This window comes from Copadichromis virginalis, linkage group LG1 (genome assembly GCF_057382275.1).
Source record: "Copadichromis virginalis isolate Kocher_CV1m ecotype Utaka linkage group LG1, C_Virginalis_male_GT1.1, whole genome shotgun sequence".
NCBI lineage: Eukaryota > Metazoa > Chordata > Actinopteri > Cichliformes > Cichlidae > Copadichromis > Copadichromis virginalis.
In genome coordinates this window covers 22,304,543-22,325,837 of record NC_140618.1, presented here as the reverse complement: position 1 = coordinate 22,325,837, position 21,295 = coordinate 22,304,543, and the positions used below count along the sequence as shown (strand labels likewise).

General features: G+C 39.0%; 1 protein-coding gene across 9 annotated transcripts in view; it reads left to right on the top strand.

Moving 5' to 3' along the window:
- Positions 1-6,609: 6,609 nt before the first annotated feature.
- Positions 6,610-21,295, top strand: part of plekha7b (pleckstrin homology domain containing A7b) — a 74,782-nt gene continuing 60,096 nt past the window's right edge. For 7 of the 9 annotated variants that reach the window (XM_085454776.1, XM_085454709.1, XM_085454742.1 and 4 more), the window contains exons 1-3: positions 6,611-6,927; positions 7,040-7,116; positions 7,218-7,275. In XM_085454776.1, coding sequence (XP_085310902.1) covers positions 6,776-6,927; positions 7,040-7,116; positions 7,218-7,275 — 287 coding nt within the window. In that variant the 5' untranslated portion in view covers positions 6,611-6,775. Of the gene's footprint in view, positions 6,928-7,039; positions 7,117-7,217; positions 7,276-21,295 lie in introns of all 9 variants that reach the window. The other 2 variants (XM_085454726.1, XM_085454767.1) reach the window with 1 other exon arrangement.

The following is a 21,295-nucleotide window of genomic DNA, read 5'->3' as shown; positions in this document are numbered from 1 at the left end:
TTAAACATACATTAAGATGCAGTATAAAAGGCAAAAACAAAGTTCTAACAAGATGGAAAGTGAATATTTATTATGACCACCTTTATTCTACAACAATGAACTTTCTTAGGCAAGCTTTCTTGCAGTTTCTCGAAGTAGTATATAGGACTCTCAATGCTCTTCTTTTGATGTTGGCTGCCTTTTGTTTGGTACGATCCTGTGGTATCGCAAGAAATTAGTAGGTTATATAAATATATGAGTATGCATAATAGTTATTATCCATAGATACCTACATCCTAAGTTCCTGTTATTCTTCTGAAAGAAACAGAATGAGTGTGTTGTTACAATGGTAATGCCAGGAGAGGCAGTATTAGTTCTGTGTTACATTAATGTGTAAGGAAGTGGAAGAAGAGTGTGTCCTGTAGGAGGCAGTAGAAAATGGATACTGATGTTCTGTACATGCCCTGAAAGAAAGGTTCAGTAAACCAGTGCAACGATACTTTATTGTAAGTCTCAGTTATTGTATTTTTTATTTTTTGAAGATGCAAAAGATCCCATTCATAATTCCATCAGTTTTGATATTAATTCCACTGTTTGAAATGCAGCCCCCAAACATGAGAGAGCCTCCACTGCATTTTATAGATAAACCATCTGAAAAATGGTCAGGTACAAGGCCTGAAAATGAGTAAAGGACCATCCAGTGTTCAAAGAAAAACTTCAAAGACCTTCAGAAAGTCTTTTATTATACCTTAAAATAAAAAGTGCAAATAGAGTACTTGAATAAATGTATAGCTAACCAATTCCAATGTTGGGACTTCACCAGCAGCTTTAAGCATTTAATACTTTCTTCAGTCAGTGTTTGCTTTACTTCCTGTGGAAAAAAAATCCCCCTAAGTGCAGTTCTGCCTCAGCTTTTTCTGAGCTCAGGAAGCAGCAGTCTGTGATTAATGGGACCAAGTTCACCTCTTAACCCCGGTCCTGTTCACTGGCCTCATGGGAAGATCTTACATGAAACTTTTTTGTGTGTGTGTATGTGTGCTTATACAAGCTCAAACTGTACTCATCATCTTAGAGGCTGATTAGCCATGAATAAATGACTGCTACTCATTTTCTTTTGTGTGTCTTGCCTTTGTTCAGTGTGTCTGTAAAGATTTGATCATTTTTTTTGTAACTGTAACTGTTCATTATAGAGCCACAACACTTTACAGGTGTGTAGCTGGGATATAAATGAAGGTCATGTTTTAAATATTGGGGCGAAAAGAAAAGGGTGCACAGTCGTTTAATCTATGTGTAACTGGTGTTATAATAAGATTTTCCATAGTGGATGTGAAATTCACAGCTACTGCAGTCCCACCGCAAATCTGTAGCAAATCTCAAACTTAGTCCTGATTGGTGTAGATTCAGCCATCTGTATCGAAAGACCATAACGCCAGAAGAGGGCGCTGTTGCTATGTGCTGGCTGCGTCGATTATTACCATCATTTTGACTTTTGTAAAAGAACTGAGTGTTTTGCTTAACTGGTCAAATATACTTAAAGGCAAATGACACTAACATCAGCCATGAAATTGTGCACCTTGTTAGCATCGATCCCTGCTGCTGTGGTTTAATTACCTACGAATCAGCATATATGAAAACCTATTTACAAAGGAATTATTTAAACGCTGTTCTGCTTTTTCATGCTACATCTTCAACAGCTGATTGGACCAGGGCTGAAAGAAGACTTAGAGCCGCTGCCTGCAAGTTGTATAACCATTAGCTTTCTACTGGAATTATGGATGACAGAATAAAAATGCAATGAAGACTTTGAAGCTTTGGCAGGTCCAGCAAGACAATGAATCAAATTTCTATCTGGATAAGTGAGGTATATGACTAAATATAACATCCCTGCTCTTTAGATGACAGTGTAATAGTTCACTGAGTTGGAAGGCAATTATTCAATGTCATAGATCATAACTGGAATTGATAGTGAAAGAACACTAGAGTGGATGGGAAGATCAGCATTTCTTTTTAATCAGCCACTATATCATAAAATGTGCTGCATAATGAAAAGAAGGCTACTGTCTAAATATTACCCTACAGAGAGTGTTAATAATGTAGGAACCTGTACACACTCATTTATATACCTTACTCTGCTGACATGAAGGTGTATTTTAAAAAAAGCATTTCTGAAAAGATGCTATTGATTTCCTATAAGGGCTTCTGCCAACTAGATTAAGATCCAAATGATTCCTTACTGAAGAGCTGGAAGTCAGAACAAGAGAATCTTTATTTCATTTTCAGCTCAGCACCTTTAGCGAGCATAAGTAAGTGATTCAGCGGGAGGAAGCTCTCTGAGGAGAAGACAATAACATTGAGTCACCTTGCTGCATTGTGAGCCTCTGGCAGGCAAGAGGCAGGATTCAGCAGCAGTAGCAGCAGAGAACATACTGCAGAGCTGCGCTGGCCTGCGCAGCAACTAAGTGTGTATTTGTTTGTGTAAATTAGCATGTATAGATGGATGTCTACATAGTGGGGATGATAATAAATCATAGCAAGGTCAAATAACAGCAATTGAGTTTGGCTACGAGATGATTACGCTGCAGTGCGTATGGTCTTTCAGCACTCTGTACCTGATTGTGCAGACTGGTTGAGGAATACACAACAAGTTGAATCAAATGATGCCAAGTGTAAATGTAATGTTTGGTGGTATTGATGATTAATTTAGACACTGTTCTATTTAATTCTGTTGCTTGTGTCTGCCTGACCTTTGTACAGTACAGAGGAAAAGCTCCAAAATGCATCACATTTTTAGCTGCAGTGAGCTGTAACAGGGTAGTGATGTTATAATATCGTAACAGCTATAATAGTACATTTCAACATTCACACATTTTGTTTGTTTCTTTAAGAAAAAATCAAGCTGGTCATGAAAAATCTCTGATAAATCTGCCTATGTATGGCACTACAGCACTGTGCAAAAGTCCCTACATTTCTTTATATTTTGAGGGAGCTAGCCTTTCTTGTACTTTTTTTTAAAGTGGTCTTGAGCAATCATTTCAATTTTTTTCTTTGGACTTTATTGGCTTTTAAACTCATTTTCAGTCCTTGTACCTGACCATTTTCAGAGGAATGTTTATTTTATCTGTTAAGCACATTAAAACCGACCTATGAATGACCTATAGCCAACTTTAAATTGTATCTTTAGGCACTTTGTTACTAGCAGTAGAAGGATGGCTGTCAATACGCCATTCTTAAGGAAGGGAAACAGAGAGAAAAGGCTGAGGTATGCCAAATTAAACAAAAACTGGGCTAAACATCAGTGGCAACATGTCTTATGGAGTAATGAATCAAAATTTGAAATGGTTCAAATCCTCATCAATACGTATGGATGAGGTTAGCATGGAGGTCGAGCAGTGACTATCCACAGCCATTTTTAAAAGACAGTGGAGGTGCTGCACCTATTTTTTCATTTTGGTAGCAAAATATAAAAAAATGAGGAGGCTCATGAGTCTAAGTGTACATTTGTGAAAAATACTAATACCAATTCTTTTACTGAAATGGTTCCCTGGAAGTAGATCTTATTTAGTTAATAATTAGATTATTACATGTCATATATGATCAGAAATCCTACAGGTTAGAAATAGTTTATGACCCAATTTTGTTTTACTTTTCTTTCATGTAGGTAAGAATTTGGGAGATTTTCAGTTAAACAGCTTCTGCACGGCTGATAAAGGCAAAGCTTTTGAGAAAATTTTATCCTCCACTATCTTTAAAAAGCTGTGCCTTGAACCACCGGGGAAGAACAAAACATCCCCGAAGTGAGTCAAAACCAGTTAAAGCACATGGTATTACACAATGAGGGTCATAATAGTGATGATTCATTAGTATAAGAGAGCTTGGGATGATAAGATGAAACCGTGCTGCTTGTCTTGTTGTCTTTTGGTCAGCAAAATAGCCCCTGTGCCAACACCACTGTGACTTTGAACATTGCCTGCCCAGTGAAAATTTATGAGCAGCGGCGGTAAATTGGGCAGGTCTGTTTGATGCAGTGTAAGCATTATTGTAATGTGTCATGGTCAGAAAGGCTTTCTGTCCTTAAAGCTTGGCTACAGTGCCAGTGAAGGTGATGCGAGGCTGACAAACATCACCTAAAGCTTCCAGTACAATTAATGCAGGGACATAGATTCAACCTGACCTGCGGACGTTCTCAGCACACATTTATATCCTCACGTTTCACTACTCCAGTCCTCTGTTTTCCCTTGGAAGACAAATATCAAAATATAAGCATTTATCTGTGCTTACTCCTATATCACTTTGTGTAGTTTTTATGTGGTACTTCCAGGATCATTCTTTCATAAAAGGGAAAAGACAGTTTCTATAAAATTTCAGCAGAACTCATTTGATTGTCTGCTTGTTCTCCTCTATTAATGAAAAGGACGTTTTTTTGGCAGGAAACCTGAATCAATAGACAACTTTATCTACATTTGTATTATTTTTATCGTTCATTGTAAAGATTGTTTTAAGAAAATTTAAAAAAGAGGGGTTATTGCGATGTTTATTTATATGAAATTTCTATTAGTCTAAACTGGTGATGTTGGTCCAGCTTTTATTAAAACAGCCTTACAGAAGACTCATGGCATTTTCAAACTGATATTTACTTCATGACTCACGTGCTGGACAGTTTTTTAAGCCCCAGAGCACCTAGCCCTGAAAATCTTTTATTTTTTTATTTTTGCATTTTTCCCAAACTATTAATAATCTAGGTGGGATTGATGGTGGGAAAAATATTATTGCTTGGCCACCTGTTAGTAATGAATGGTCAGATGAACAATAACTTGTTGTCCCAGCTGTCTCTGTAACGCAGCACATCCTTATTGAAGTGCGTCGGCTACACTGTGTGTCAAACTAAAGAGCTTTATGGAGGCTAGCCTGGCTAACTCATTCCCTAGCCTGTCTTCTGATAGAACGATATGCTAGAATTGCCTGGTAACAACTAAAATCAATATTGTAGGGTAAAATAGGATTATTTAAATCTAGTTTGTTGTAGCTCAGTCAGTGTGATCAGTAAACATGCCCCGTCTTGTGGCCACCCAACAATATCTCACAACTTAAACTCATTCCCACTCCTTATTAACTCGTGGCCTCGGGTTATTGATACTGTGCCTGTAAGCTGATAACTGCTGGCCATGCAAAAATATCTCATGGCCACCGACCGATACTTTTATCACCTATGTCACAAAAGCAGCTCTATATCAAAAAAGCAGATTAGAAACTGTTTAGGGATACTTCCCCCCTTCAGACAGCACATGCATTTGTGTTCTGCACAGAGCAAACTCATTTAGAAAAGGAAAACCCATACTTCAGTAACACTCTGTGATGAACGCTTTTTTTTAACTGCAAAAATTTTAATTATAAGTTCATAAAAACATCAAATGTTTTGTGGTAAACATAATTATCCATGCCCCAACACACATGTAAACTCAGTCAGCAGCTGCAGTTTCTCTTGTGGCACTGTGCACGTGCACAGGCAGAGCAGATATACTAGAAAAGGGAAAGGCGTAGGAAGTTATTAGGGACTTCTTTTTCCAGTCTGCAAACTAAGTAAGTTGTTGGATTGTTGCTAATTTGCCACGATCGTCTAGGTCGTGCTGGCTGTCCATGCTGTTTTTAGTAGTCTGACATCAGGCAGAATTGTCAACTCCTTACACTTTAATCTGGACTAAGCAAACAAAAAGGAGGATAGGAGAGTCAATCATACTTGGATATGTGTTGACAATGCAGAGATAATATTAAATTTAAAAAATTGAGAATAATTATCTGAAAATAACAGAAGGAATGCCCAAAAACCTCACTTCTGTTATCTGCTGTCTGATTTTTGTGTTATCCTTTATATCAGGGGTGGGCAATTGATTTTCCCAAGGGGTCACACAGGAAACTGGGACTGTTATGGAGGGCCATGCCAACAAGCTGAACTCAATTCAGCCATCCACTCATCCATTCATCTTCTACCACTTATCCGACTTATAGGGGCTGCAATAAGAAGAGATAAGATAATGTAAAGGTGGATTTAGAAAAGTTAAAACATAATAAAACACAGACAATATAAAAGCAAAGATGTAATTAAAAACAAAACAAATGTCCACATTGATTTTATTCCTTTATATGCTTATCGGTGTGGCCCTCCACAACAGTCCCAGTTTCTCATTTGGCCCATTGGGAAAATTCATTGCACACCCCTGATATAAAGGATAACACAGTAATACTTAATTAACTAAACCATAAAAAGTGGTGCGTAAAAATAAAGAGTAAATGGAAGATGACGGGGAACACAGAGCCCCCTCCACCAATATTCAGATGAAACCCTTTGCACCCATGTTTCTCTCATTGCATTTCTCTAAAACAAAGATCAGTTAAGCAGGATGATTTGTTTCAGCTTTATTTAACATATACCCACAATTCTTTGAAAGCGTGCACGTTTTGCTTTCATGTGTGAATTATAGTACAACTACTTTCACAACTAGGCCACCCAAAAACTGAAATCATTTCAATCACCAGCCTTGAAAAGTCTCCATTCCCCAGCGCCAAAGCTTTTATCCGGTTCATTTCTAGCTCACGCACTATTTGTGCTTGCACTTCTTTGGTTAGGCTTTATTAGTTTATTAATTTCTTATGCAAGGATCGGCTGTGTTTTTAATCATTTGCCAGACCGCTACTTATGAGGACCCGGTTGCTCAACAAAAGAGTCTCGCAGGGGAGGTCGTCTGTTGCTCTGTTTGGTATTCGTCCCCTTTAAAAACTATCCAGCCCTAGCGGCGGTATTATGTGGGCTCCCTGGAAAAAGTCTGCGGAGAGGGAAAGGGGGGACGAGCCGAGCTGGAGTCGAGAGATCATGGCGGCACCTCTCGGACGGGACACCCTACCTGACTACTGGTCTTATGGAGTTTGTCGAGATGGTCGAGTCTTCTTCATTAGGTGAGGCGTTTTACTTGTTCTGCTCTGAGTACTTTACGAGGCGGTGTGAAGGGATTTTTTCTCTCCCTCTCGTTGTTTTATTAGCGTTCAGTAACAGGTGTCTTTCTTGCAGTGATAAAACTCAAAGCACTACTTGGCTACATCCGCGCACTGGCGAACCTGTTAACTCTGGACATATGATACGTTCAGGTACGCCACAAATTATCTGATTTTGCAGGATAGCAGCAGGATATTTTGCTTTTGCTGCAGTGTGCAGCGGGTCGCTCAATGTGTTCTTGCTCGTGTTATAGATTTACCAAGAGGCTGGGAAGAGGGCTTCACGGAAGAAGGAGCCAGTTACTTCATCAAGTGAGTGGCTTTTGTGCATTGTTGCCTTGTTTGGTCGTGTAGAAAAAAGGAAAAAAAAAAAAAAAACCAACCCATGCAGGCTGGTTGAGTTGATCATTATTAAAGTGCTCTATGTGGAATGCCTTCCTCCTCCTCTCTGCTGCTCTAACACGTCTGATGCACTATAACAACCAAACTACATTAAAGGCTGTATTGTAAACACACTGATTTATCTGAGAGCTGCATGTAGATGACAGGGAAAGCACACACCAACATATGGATTAACTCACTAGGGTCCCATTAGATAGGTGAAACAAATTATCTCTGCCTGCATTGTGAATGGAAAGTGACAGAGCCTAGCAGGACAGGAAGAAAGGCTATTAAAATTCTCCTCACATCCACCATGCAGGACCTCTACTCACTCCGATAGGTGTGCAGACTTGCTGTGTGTAAGTGTGTGTATGTGCAGATGTGAATGAGAGAGAGAGAGAGACTGTAAAGGTTGGAGGAGAGGGGTGTGACCATGTGGTGACAGAGATGTATGGCATGATTACATTATTGAAGCAGAAAGGACAGAATTTTCAAAGTCACATGCAGCACTCTGAAGTTTTTTCCCCGCTTTTTCTCAGATTTTCACGTTAAAGCAGGAGGATTCTGGATTAAATCTGGCTTCAGTGGAAGGCAACCAAGAGACACGTTATTTTGAGTATCTAGAGCTACTGTTGCATTTACTGTAGATTATATTATGCAGTGGGTTATTGGATGCTGGTCTGCGGCTGTCAGTGTGTATATCAGACAGTTACTATGATGGGAACCAGTGCAGGAGAGCAACCCGGAAATCATACCCAAATCAGTCAGATAAGTCGGGCTAACATTAAAGCTTACTACGACATAGCCTGGAGACATCTGCATTGATGTAGCTCATTGTTACAAATCCCACCTCCCACCCAGACATGTTATCACATTGCCCTTTTAATTCGCCCCAGTTGTTGCAGATGCAATGGCTACATGGAGAATTTTACATCCTCATAGCTGCGGTCTCAGCATCAGGCTGGTTGTTACTCAATGACATATAGTACTCTGCAGATACCAGTGAGCAGCTCTGTAACAATGTGGACACTTTGTATCAATGACTTTTATATTTAGATTTTAGTATACATTTGTGCATCTGAGATGTTGCAATAGTCACACATATCAAAGCAAACAAATTATTTCCTTCTTTTACTTTTTCTGTATCCAAAGATGCTTTTAAAAAGGCCTTTAAGTGGTTCCAGCTAACAAATTTGTTGTTACTGACACATATTATGTACAGAATAAGAGTCTTTGTTTTTCCCCTCATTCACTCACTTTTTCTCTGTAAGAAGTGAGAACAATACAGCAGTGAGGCTGTGTGATATATGGCATCCTAAATGTCAAGGCTGTGAAATCACTCTTCTACTTGTTGCCCATTTGGCTTGGTGGAAGGATCCTGTTTTGCTTTAGTTTCTTTGTTTTGGAGACCTTATTTTCTTGCGGTGGAACGGAACTCACCAGCGCTGTCTTCTGGTACCATTCAGCTTATTAAGAGCACCAGCTGACATTTTTCCATGTAAATGAAAACAAAATGATGCCAAAAAATCTATCAGCTAGTTATAGTACACAATATTTGCCCTTCAACTTCTGGGGTACCTTGAAGGTCTTGTGGTTTGTGTGGATTAGGCTTGCACTACTGCATCACTTGCATGCTCAATTTGATTAGGATCGTTAATTTTGGGGGTTATGTCATTGCCTTATGCTCTTGCGTCCCTAAAGCCGTTCCTGTGCAGTTTCTGAGGTGTGATGGCACTGCTAGAGGCTGTTGTTGGTAGATGTGCTTGGTTTACAACAACTATTGGTGCTATGCATCCCAACAGAACTTATGATGATCACTATTTGTTGATCTCTGTCATCTAATCTGCTTTATTAGATTGGATAATTTGGTAATTTGAACCTCATGATGACTTTCAAAGGCTCCACCATAGCTTCTTTAATTTATTCTCTTGAGTAAAAAACTTGTAGTTCAAATGCATCCAAATGTAATTTTATCTGTTTAGAGATCAGTTTTTCTAAAAAATGTGATAATGATTGTTCAATAAATGCTGGAATATAGAAAACAAAAAGTTACCGATGTGCACATTAAAAATTCTTATTAGTTTTTAGCTGCTCCACAGATGTCAAACCGTGGGCTTTCTAAACCTAAACGGTGTGTTGTTAATGCCTAAACCTAACCAAACAATCCATTTTAATTAATTTATTATTTGAATCATACAGATGATGTCTGAAAAACTGAATGTAGGAAAGGTGAGGGAAGAACGTAGGACAGAAAAACACACTTTGGAAGAGAGCCAGAGATTAATAATGACTAATGATTAAACACCCACATTTCAGGGTAACTAAGGGAGGATTCAGGGTCACCCGATCCAGCCGTAACTCTATGCTTTACCATAAAGGAAAGTTTTAAGCCTAATTTTAAAAGTAGACGGTGTCTGTCTCCTGAATCTAAACTGGGAGCTGGCTCCACAGAAGAGGGACCTGAAAGCTGAAGGCTCTGCCTCCCATTTTTCTTGTAAAACCACAAGTAAGCCCACAGTCTGAGAGTGAAGTGCTCTATTGGGGTGATAGAGGTCTTTAAGATAAAACAGGGACTGATTACTCAAGACCTTGTATGAGAGGAGAAGTCAGTATGAGAGAAATATGCTCTCTATTTCTAGTCTTTTTTTGGACAATCTGATAATAATGATGATTTACAATACTCTAGCCCAGAGGTAATAATGCATGAACTAATTATTCATTATTTCATTTTTCACTCCCCCTTTGTCTCTTCTGCTGTCAGCAGAGATGCACATAGGCAGCTTTACTCTCGCCACCCCACCGCTAGCACTGCCTCAGATGGATAGCAGTACAGTAACAGCCAATATAGTAAACTGATGATAAATCGAATAAAAGAGTAAAAGCGGAGGTTTGTCCTCTTAGTCAGACAAAAAAGAAAAAGAAAAAACAAACGAAACGAAACTAAATGTATAATTTTCAAAGCTGTGTTAACACTGCTATTTCTTTTAATTTCATCATGTTAAACATGGGCAAATGAAGAACCAATCAAATTTTGGTAAACTGTGAAATTGGACAATGACCTTATCAAGAGAAGAGCCCTCAGATTTTGTCAAAAGAATCCCTTAATCTTCAAACACATGGCAGATTCTAGCACTCACAAGCCGGGTTGATTATCACAACTTTAGTTGGCAAAGCTGAAACACAGTGACGATGGCTTCAACTCAGACGCTCTATAAACAATGTGATGGGCTCGATAATGTGTCTGTTTCAGACCATTAAAATGATCATGTATTAGTTTTTAGTTGACAGCAACTCAACATTTACAGTGTTATATTTATCCCACAGGGGTAACCATTAGTAATGATTTGGTTTTATAGTCTGTGTAGAAACTGAGATTCCTGTGTGTGTGTGTGTGTGTGTGTGTGTGTTTAATGAATAAATCTCACTTTAACATCAGTTTTTTTGAGAAACTTTGTGAGTTGGACTGTTGGCATGTCTTTTTGGTATAATGCCCTTCTTTTCTTATCCCTGAGCTTTCCAGGAAGTGTGCAAGCCCCCCCTCCCAAAAACAACAAAAACACTCTGCACTGAAGTCCACATGGTGCTGCCCTGACAACAGTCAGTGGATTTGCTGTGTGTTGATAGTGGAACTTAGCTGACTTGAAGTACAAAGAAGGGATTGTTCTAACACCACGGCTATTGCAAAACTCACGTTTACGTACACCTCACTGCTGGTGAGCTGTGCAGCCTTCAGCCCTTAACTACCTGGTTAATGGTTACTGATGTTATCTTCAAGTTTCCTAAAGTGTAATGTTTTCAGATTTTCTCAGCTGATCTGAGAATGATTTACTTAGGCTCACATGTTGTACAAATTAAGTATAGTTTCATTAGGAAAATTTTACTTAGAGCACTCCTGAAACACTCACATTATTTTGAGGATAAAATTGTCCAAGCTAATGGGTGAGACTTTTGTCATTTGTGGCAGCAGATTGAAATAGAGTTCGTCAGGCTGTCATACTTCCAGCAAATCTCCCAGGGAGTGACCCAATTTTGAAACCATCTTCCAAAATCAACCCGCTTCAATCCCTGAACATAATGTTACAGATGAAAGAGGTCTGTGTCTTTAGTCTGACGGATGTAGATTAATCTAAGTAAAAGGAAAGTAAGACTATTTTGGGAAAAAGGTAACATTTTTAATAATTATTAGTTTTGTTTTATAGTTCCAGCTTTACAATGTCACGGTCAACGAACCGCTCTGTGTCTATGTGCTTAATTAAAACAATCATCTCGGATCACTCTAGGCGCCATCGGAGAGTGGCACCGCACATACCAGGTATAAATATTGGCTATCTGGCATGAAAAGAAGTGGGGCTTATCTGGACTGCTCTGGGCTCACTAGGCCAACGACCCTCACTGTGAAGTCATGAATACCCGGCTCCCACTCAGTCTTTACTCTGAAGATTTGTGCCAGCATATGCACTCATGTCTTGAGTCGCGGTTGTTCACCCTGTGGACAATTCAATATTTGTTCCACAAGACATAAAAGACACGATATTCTGGAACAACAAAAATGAAAAAAAGATGCTTGAGTAGCCTCTTCTTGCAATCCCAGCATCTCACACCTTCATGTCATTACATTGAGGGCAATTCAGTACACCTGGAGCCCTGTCAGACCCATACCCTTCACATCCTGGTGGCCAACTCGTTTGGTGGGGGGTACCATGACAAGAAACCATCCACTCTTTATAGATGTTTATACTCTGTCTATAAGGAGGCAGATAGAGTGGTGGTGGTATTTAACCAAATGCCCTTCCTAAGCAAACCCCAAAGGGAATTTGTGTCTCATATACACACAATAATCCGGTTGTTCAGTGATGACGCGACGAATCCTACTCCGGGTCTAAAGTAGTCTGCGTTTAATATGGCTTTTGTGTTGTTAACATGTTTAATGTTATGTATTTTCTTCTATTTGATCTCAAAAAGCTCCTAAAACAGTCAGTGATCCCTGTTGACCTCCCTCGGCTTTTATTACCACTAATCACTAATCATTTATTTAAGCTCAGTTTTTAAAACCTTAGGATGTAACTACAGCCCAGCCCATGCAGCAGTATATGAATGACTAACCTCGTATTGTGGATGGATTATCTCAGTTGTTCTCCTGGCTGAAGTTTGGTCCTTTTACAGCATCCTGCCATGCGATTACATTTGTTTCTGACCACCGAGAACACTCACGGTAACTTTTATCGAGTGGGAAAAAAGTTAGCTTGTTTATATTATGCTAACATAGCTGTGTCGCTAGCGGTCACGTAGCACATCATTATATACCAGCTAGACCAACTTCAGTTACCCTACAAACGTCACTGCTGTTTAGTTTTCTGTCTTCATTTATGCTGGAAGTGATAGCACAGCTGTACGTTTTAATTTGTTTCCAAAACCCCGCAGTCAGGACATGCTATATTGTATTTAGATAGAAGCTAGCGAGCTAACTTCCTGCTAACTTCTAACTCCGTTAAATGTCATAAATTCCGTTTTCATGGATGCCTGGATGTTAAACTCAATTGTTACACCTGGTAGAGCAGAACGCTGATCATTTTATTAAAGATGAAAGACTTTAGACAGTTTTTCAACTCTCAGTAATGCCACAGTGATCGTTTGATATATGGACCTGCAGCGGAGTTTAGACCCAGACAAGGCTAGTGACGTCAGACTGAACAACCAGATTACATGTAAGCCTGTGAGAATGAAAAGGTTTTGAGTTTGCTTCTGGAACAAACTACATTAAATTATGCCAAACTTTCTGCAGACACAGTTATAACTGACCTCAGGTCAGCGGGCAGCTTGTTCCAAAGAAGCAACCTCAGCACACTTATATCTAATTCTGGGAATAGTTCAAAGATCTGCACGTGATGACTTTTTTGAACTTATCCTTGGCTGTTTGATTGTTTAGGTCTGCTTGCTTTGTTAGATTGTTAAAAATGTGGTTTGGCGTCAAATATGACAACTTAACCATGACTATGCTTTTGCAGTCAGGTCCCCTTGGTTTACAAATGACCGGCTAGAAGAGATCAGGCTCACAGACTTCTTAGAACTCAGTTTTCCCGACTTTGTTTTAAGTGGTTCTGCTACATGTGATTTCTTCTATCTTTTGGTTTTAGTTTTCATGCTAATTGCCTGCCTCTAGTCTTTCATTTATTTAATTATGTCTTTTATTCTCTTTGTTGTGTACACATGTACACAAAAGGTCCTCTGAAGGTCCTTTTGTCTAGGCTTCCTGTTTAAATCTACCCTTTGAGTATGCTGCTTTTTCACTTCTGTCAAAGCATTTTTTTAAGCTCTGTTTTTTTAAAGATGCAAGTATATAAAGAAAGTTTCTTCTTTTCTTCTTCTTCTTCTTATTAGTATTATCATCATTATTATAGTAAGCCCTGTCTCACTGTTGCATAATACATCAGGTACTGATGCCAAAGGACACTCTGAGAGCGCAGAGCTGATATGCCAGTGGCTTTGACATACAATAACAATTTTTTTCATTACACAAACTCATGACATAACATAAATTATAATATTACTAGTGATTACTAAACGCTGTGTATTATTATCTCATTACTTACAAAAACTGAGAAAACTGAGTACACTAAGGTTCACTTTCGACCACTTCACTGGCACTCACTGAGAATAAGAAAAGTGCAATTCTATAGCTCCCCTAGGGAGAAAATTACCACGCCGAGGTACAATGGCGTCCTGTTGAGGACACGGTTTACATTGTTGAAAGGGTTAACAATGCTGTGGGCCAGTCCAGGCGGAAGTGTTTGAAATCCACACTGAATCACTCTTAGCTTCTACACCAAAAAAAGGCTCTCTCAGCTTTTTTCTCAAATTTAGTTGCCTTTTCCGTCAATATTTCATCGTTGCCTGAGATTTCTGATGAATATTTATCTTGCTTTTGTCCCACAGCTTGTTATGATTTTAGTTTGTGCTTGCATTTTTTTTAAATAGTTGACGTTTTTGATCAGTGCTGTGAGTTAATTAGCCGTGAGATGTTTTGAAGCAGTTTTTTTTTTTTAAACAGGAAATGGAAAATAAAGAAGTTTAATGTCCCTACAGGCCTTTATCATAACCCTGTCTTAATGAAGCTGAAGCTTTCTTTTTTCTGCTAACACATCAAATCCAGGCCTCACTGCTGAGGCCACAACATGGTTGCCAAAATAGATGGAACAAACAAGGTCAAAGGGGCGATAAACAAACTTTTCCTTTTCAAAGCTTTTCTAATGTGTAAGTTAAATTAACTGTAAGGGTTAATTTGTCTTCTGTCAAAGGGGTATTATACTTCTGGTTCCTGGCATTAAGTTTTAAAATTTTAAAGTCAAGTAAAACTAAGTATGTGTCTCTGTACAGGACCCTGTATGAGACAGCTAGTCTCTGACAGGTAATCACTTAAAAACAATTGTTTTCCCAACTGGTGTTCCTGGGCCCTGAGGCAGGAAGCTAGTCCTGTTTCTTTGTTTCTCAGTGAGGCAAAGAAGCAGAAAGTCTCGAGTGACCTGATCAAACCTTTCATCCTGTCAGAAATGGTCAACTCTCAGATTAAGTGATGTCAGATGTTATCCTTGGATGTTAAACCTTACCAAAGTCGTCTATTGACATCAGTAAGACCAACTATAGTTGAATGACCTTGTGTTTCTGCGGGTTGTAGTTGTAAAAAGTACATGTTTTGAAAGTTTCTAGTGCCATGGGAAGTCACGAAGAAACATACAGGGATCAGTGCACAAGTTTTGTTTCAACAAAGCATCGGTGAAGGTTGGTTTTATCTGAAAATCGGCTCTGCTCCACGTTTCATTTGCAGTGTGTTTTTTCTTGTCCACCTGTGCCAGCTGTGTTTGTTAAACTGCATCCATTAGGCGTGTCTTCAGAATCTGATAGCATCACTTTTAATGTAGCTTAAGCACATTTGTTAACTGTTTATTCTTGTACTGTACAGCACTAACCACTAAGCAGGGATTCTGACATGAGTGCATCAAGTTACCACACATATATCTTCGAAAGCATTAGATGGTAAAGCAATTTTCTTAAACATTTTGAAAATTTTAAATTATAGCTGAAACAAAAACGATACGTTTGTGATAGGGAGTAAAACAACACATTGAAGGAACTGCTTTGCCAGGTTGGCTTTGTCTTTTACTAAACTACTGACTCGGGAATATATTAAAAAAATTTATTGAAGCATCAACATAATTAATTTTATACGTACTCACCGATTAATCTGGCTAATTCTGAAACAGCATGCGACGTTTAGACATTCTTATTGCAGCATCATCAGCTTAGCTTCTATATTTTTACTGGTAGCTTAGCTTTTGCAAGCTCATTTTAATTAAACTCGAAGATTGTTGTACTTATTTTACACAGCTACACCACTTGTGCTGTACGGCTTTCCAGAAATGTTTTAACTGGGATTATATAACTAAAAAAAGTAAATGTTTGCTTGTTTAAATTATGGTGATATTGTGACTGTGGGGAAAAATAGTGGTTTACTCCAAAGCTATACAAAATGATGGGTTTTAAAAGAGCACTGTCAACTCACAATGTGGCGGTATATGTGGGGGTAATATGTGGTGTTTCAGTGTCAGCACAGCTGTGTTGCACCACTGATATACTGCCACTGATGTGGTGAGAAAGAGAGAGGAGGAACTTTTTTAGTTCTCTTTCTTTTTCAGTTACAGCAGACTAATGAAATACATTAACTAACTGAGCAGTAGTTTAAGACAACACTCCAAAAATGTGATACTCGGGTCTTGCAGGGGGTCAGTTGAGACCTAGAATAATTCACTACCAATATTGTGGTAGGGATGGCAGACAGTTCACGTTCCAACCCCAGAACTAGGGATTTATAGTCGACTCCTGTTTCGATACTTTCTATTCTGAGGCTTGTGATGAGTTGAGTTTTTAATTATTTCATATTTCATGTTGAGGAAAATTTCATGTAGGTTGTGTGTTGCACAATAGTGCTTGCTGAGGCTAGTCGTTTTTATGTGACTTTACCAAATGATTGTGGGTTATTTTGGAACCTATAGGTGTCTATTTTTTTTTTTTACTTAACAGCCCTTTTGTGGTATTCTTGAAATTAAAAAACACACCCAACAGGCTGAATGCATTGCAGGGTACTGGAAACAGCAATATGATGTATTGCTGTTTTGCCAGCCTGCCAAAGATCTTATTGGATTTCTTTTTTTTCTTGTTTGAATCTCACTCACACACACATGCAAACTACATGGACAACACCGACACACAAACAATATGATAAACTTGCTTAGAAGCGTGAATCATTAATCTATGAGAAAGGCAGCGACGCACCTGATAATGTCATCTTAGCAGCAAATGCACGGACAGTGAAATTGATATTTGGACTCTTGGCCAAGGATTTGCAAATGTGCTGCTGGTGAGATAGCAGGTGCTTTCACCTTTGCTGGGTTATTTATGTTGACTTGTTGTTATTATCAGTAGATCATGTCTAAAGCTCTTATGTTTCTGCATCCATCTTCACAACTTACGTGTGAGGCAGCCAGGACTTTTATTTGAGGTCAGAGTGATTTTCTAAAAAAAGGGCCATATTGTCAACATCATGTCCACAATGACTCATTACAGGGTTTGTGGCAGTTAAAAAATAAATAATGCTCAGTATTGCCTGGGCCTGCAAATAGGGATGGAGACTGAAGCAGTGGACTGAATAAAGATGATGAAAACAAAGAGCAGATTTAGTGTCTGGTACAGTAAGCTTTTGTTCTGCAGAATACAGAGGAAGCTTTCTATCAGGCCTTGTTTGGACTGCAGGCCTGAGGTGTGCGCTGGTTGATGATGTACATTATGTAGAATGAGTCATTCACTGTCTAGATGACTTGAGCAGGTTGAGAAGTCAGAGCTGGAGCAGCAGGAGTCAGAGCAGAAACAGGGCAGGGGAGATGACCGAGCTGGGATGGGGACCTGCTGTTGCAGTTGTCTGCCCATCAGGCACGAGACTGACGGGGCTGATCATGAAACAAAGGTGGTTGCAGAGCTGGAGCTCTCCAATTTGGAGGAGAAGGAGAGGCAGGTTGAGGCAAGGTAATACTTTTTTTAGCCTTGAATTGTATCTCTGTGCCTGATTAGTGTTTTCATGTCACTACATTACTATGATTGTGGTAAAGCATGCCATCTTTGACTTTAACTAGCATGCAGGAAGATGTGACAGAAATTGAAACATGCAGCATTTTTGTCAGCTATCATTTACAACTCTTTTCAACTTATTAAAGAAAGAGGCTCTGGACCGTAGTAATTTCAGCTGCCTCTCTGGAGGAAAAGCAGTTTGTATACCTCTCTCTGATTAAATTCAGATGACAGTTCTTTCTGCCGCATTCTGTCAGAGCCCGAGTGTGACTGGAGCCACTGCAGAGAGAAGCAGGTCCCACCGTGTCCTCATCTCACCAGATGGGTGACAGGAGAAGTGATTAGTTAGCACAAAGGAAATGATGGATGTTCTGTAACATGGGAAAAGAAACGAAAGAAAACTTACATTTTGTTTGTGCAATACTTTGTATTTTACCCAGAGTTTGCTTTAAAGTGATAAGCAGTATAAAGAGTAAATGTGAGCAAGTGCTCCTGTGTTGCCACGAATACAGGAAAGCCACTGGTTTTCAGTGATTATGTGTCCTGTAAAGTAAAGGTTTATGAGCTGAGTAAAACATCTTTTAATTTTCTAACTAACTACATTTATAACATACGCTGAATCTGCAACATAGCATGTGCTAAAACTGCCACAAACAAGCCACAAGGGCAGTTTATTTGAATTGAACTGGACTGCTAGGCTTTCTTTGTAATGTTTGCATGGTCTACATGTGACTCTGTGGGTTTCCTCCTGCAGTCTAAAGCTCTTAATGTTAGGCTAACTTGTAAGTCTAAACTAAGTGTGAATATGAATGGTCTGTCTCTCTGTGTTAGCCCTGTGATGGATTGGTGACCTGTCAAGGCTGTACTCCACCTCTTTCCAGTTGTCAGCTGTGATATGCTCCGCTGCACCTCCACCCCTTATCCAACCCACCTGAACTGGATTAGCAGTTAAAAGGATGAATGAATATACTTATTGTTATTAATTATTGTATTATAAATATTACCAGTGGCTTATAATTTAACATAAAAGAGCTTTAGCTCTTGCTTAAATTAATACAGCCACACAGAGTATTCTTTATTAGGTGTTTTAGCCGTTTTCTTGCTTTTTAAAAAACAAAACAAAAAAGCAAGCAAACACACAAAGCTGCGGGTTATGACAAACCTGCCTGGTACGAAAAGACAAACAGGAAAAAGTTTGTGACCAGTGGGCAAAGTGGAGCTGTCAATCGAGTGAATATGAGAAACACTGCCAATGAGCGCTTTTGTTTCTCAGTTTCTGCTTAGTATTTAACACAGCTGTGTGCTAAAAAGTGGTGAATGTGAAGGCTATATATGTCAGACATTGGCAGCGTGTTGTGCTAACCCAAGTGGAGAGAAACGTTATTATAAAATTGCTTATTAATTGCTACAGTGCATCCTACAAAGCACATGATCCTACATCCTACCTGCTCTATCTCTCTGCAGATAAGTTTCTAGAAATTTCTAATCATGCAGGGTGCTTTACTGCTGATATATTCCAAAAGGCTGAAAAACCAAACACTTCAATAAGCTTATGTTAGCAGCAGATTGAGTGTATGAGCTGTGAGAAAATGTTGCTTATTGTGGATTACTTGATTGAATATTGCTGTTTCCATTAATGGAATATTGAGTGTGAAAAAAAAAAAGAAAAGAAATGAAAAGACTGGACCGACCACTGCTACTGAGAGCAGATGTGAGGGTTTGAGCAATTTCTCTCACTGCAGCATTCATCGAGCACATTGACCACACAGCTGTGTGATTTCTTGCAAACCGATCCAATTTAATTTGCCTCAGTGCAAAGATGCATGGCTAATTTTGTATTCATGAGCCTTTCCTCAGTGCTTCTTTTTTCTATTCTAAATCTTTGATTGATTAATTAAAACCTGCTGTGATCTGGCATTACCTCTAATCATTCTGTTTAAGTTATATAGTGACAAAAAAGTGCTAATTTTAAGCGATGTATTCATGTTTTTAAAACTGCAGTCTCTGCGATGCTGCACCGGCTTTCAACTGTCATCGGATCAATGAGACCTGCTGAAGCACTAGCAGGAGAACCATGGTGCTGTTCTGCATGTAGCCACTAGATACTGCTGTTGTGTCTTTGTACACTTCACCAAGACACTTATTGACAGTTTGGTGGTTTATCACACATTTTTTTTTCCATCTCTGCCAATGACAAGGTCAGATAATGGAGATTACACATAAAGTGTTGAATCAGGTATATTTTTTTATTGTGGTTTCATCCTATGACAGCATCTAACTCAAGCTTGAGTTACAAGCTTGTTTTACTTTTTAACGAGATATAATAATTCACCATTCATCTCACAGTGTGATTACCCCTTTCGTGTATTTGTTCTGTAATGTATAGCTAAATGTCAGAACATCCCGTCTCTCTGAGCTATTTGAGAGTCTGTTAATTCAAACCTTTTTTTCTTGTGTTGTGGGTTTCCTGTTTGCTAACCGGATGGATCAGATACAGTAAATTAAAAACCTTAATTTGTTATACGGTAGCCGGGATAAAAGCAGTGTATGGATATCGACATGGTATGGATTGACCTACCCTCAGGTTTGACCACCTTCATTCAGCCCTCTGGTCTTATCTATATGTCTGTCTGTGGATTATTGAACCGGCACTGCAGCAGCCTGCACCAGCCACTCAGGTTTGCTCTCCATCCATTCCTCTCTCCCCCAGGCGGACTGGGATGTGATCTGATAAAGAGGACTCTGGGTGAGACGGAAGGCTCTGGTTGCAGTCAGAGACCAAGGTCAGCACTTTGCTGGACACCACAAAGAGGTGATAACTATTCATCTGTGATAATCAAAAAGAGCGGCACGTTTAGAGTTTTGTTTCAGGCCAGGTCCAGCTCTTTTTCTCATCACCAGCTTCTGCATCGACACTAAGCAGCAAAGTGTTATTTTATTATTCCCCAGTGAGCATAAGTAGAGCTATATTCTGCAAGGGCCGCCAGTGTTACCGATTGATCAAGAGTAGAGAGAGAGAGAGGGCTGAAACAGCAGTTATGCTCCTATCTGACACCCCTCTTTTTCTACTTTCTAGCACACCCACTAGCATACACTTTAGCAAGCTCAGTTTTCATATGTTAAGAGAACAGAAAGGGAAACTCCCTATTGGTTGTCTTCAGAATCAGGACAGATGTGGACATCTGAGGCTTTTTAAGTGGACTCACTGTATTACGTCTGATCACTAAACTGGTGAGTAGCAACATGTGCATATATATGAGTTTATAGTTTTTAGAAACAAGCCAGGAGTATGTAGATTAGTCTATTATATACTTAGTGACTGTAATGTCCAACATATTTGTCTTGGGACAAAAATAGAATGACCTGTTCTACAAACAGTTTCAACTTTTGAAGAAACGCATTGTTCTGTCTGTTGTTCACTTCATCATATTGATGAAGCTTTTTATTGCAAGCATTAAAATGTTTCATTGCTTTGTCCTCTTTGTAATTTTATTACTTACCTAAGTGCTCGAGTACCCTCCACAGATCTCAGTTCTCTTCTTTGCATGTAAATCGATTCCTGTTATAGATTACTTTCAGTAGTTTCACACTTTTTGAAATGCTACTGCTTGTGCGGCGAGTTTCTGAGTATTCTGATCTGTCACCTACTGTAAATCAGGCAGTAATATCACATTAGTAAAATACTGTGTTACAAATAAAACGTCTGCATTCAAAATCTCTAAGTAGGAAAGTAAGTAAAGCAAAGTGTACTATCAAGAAAACAGTGCTAATTTCTGGTAGTGCATAATGCAATGCAGTGATTGCCCTTTCTATGTATTAATATTTAACTCTGGTG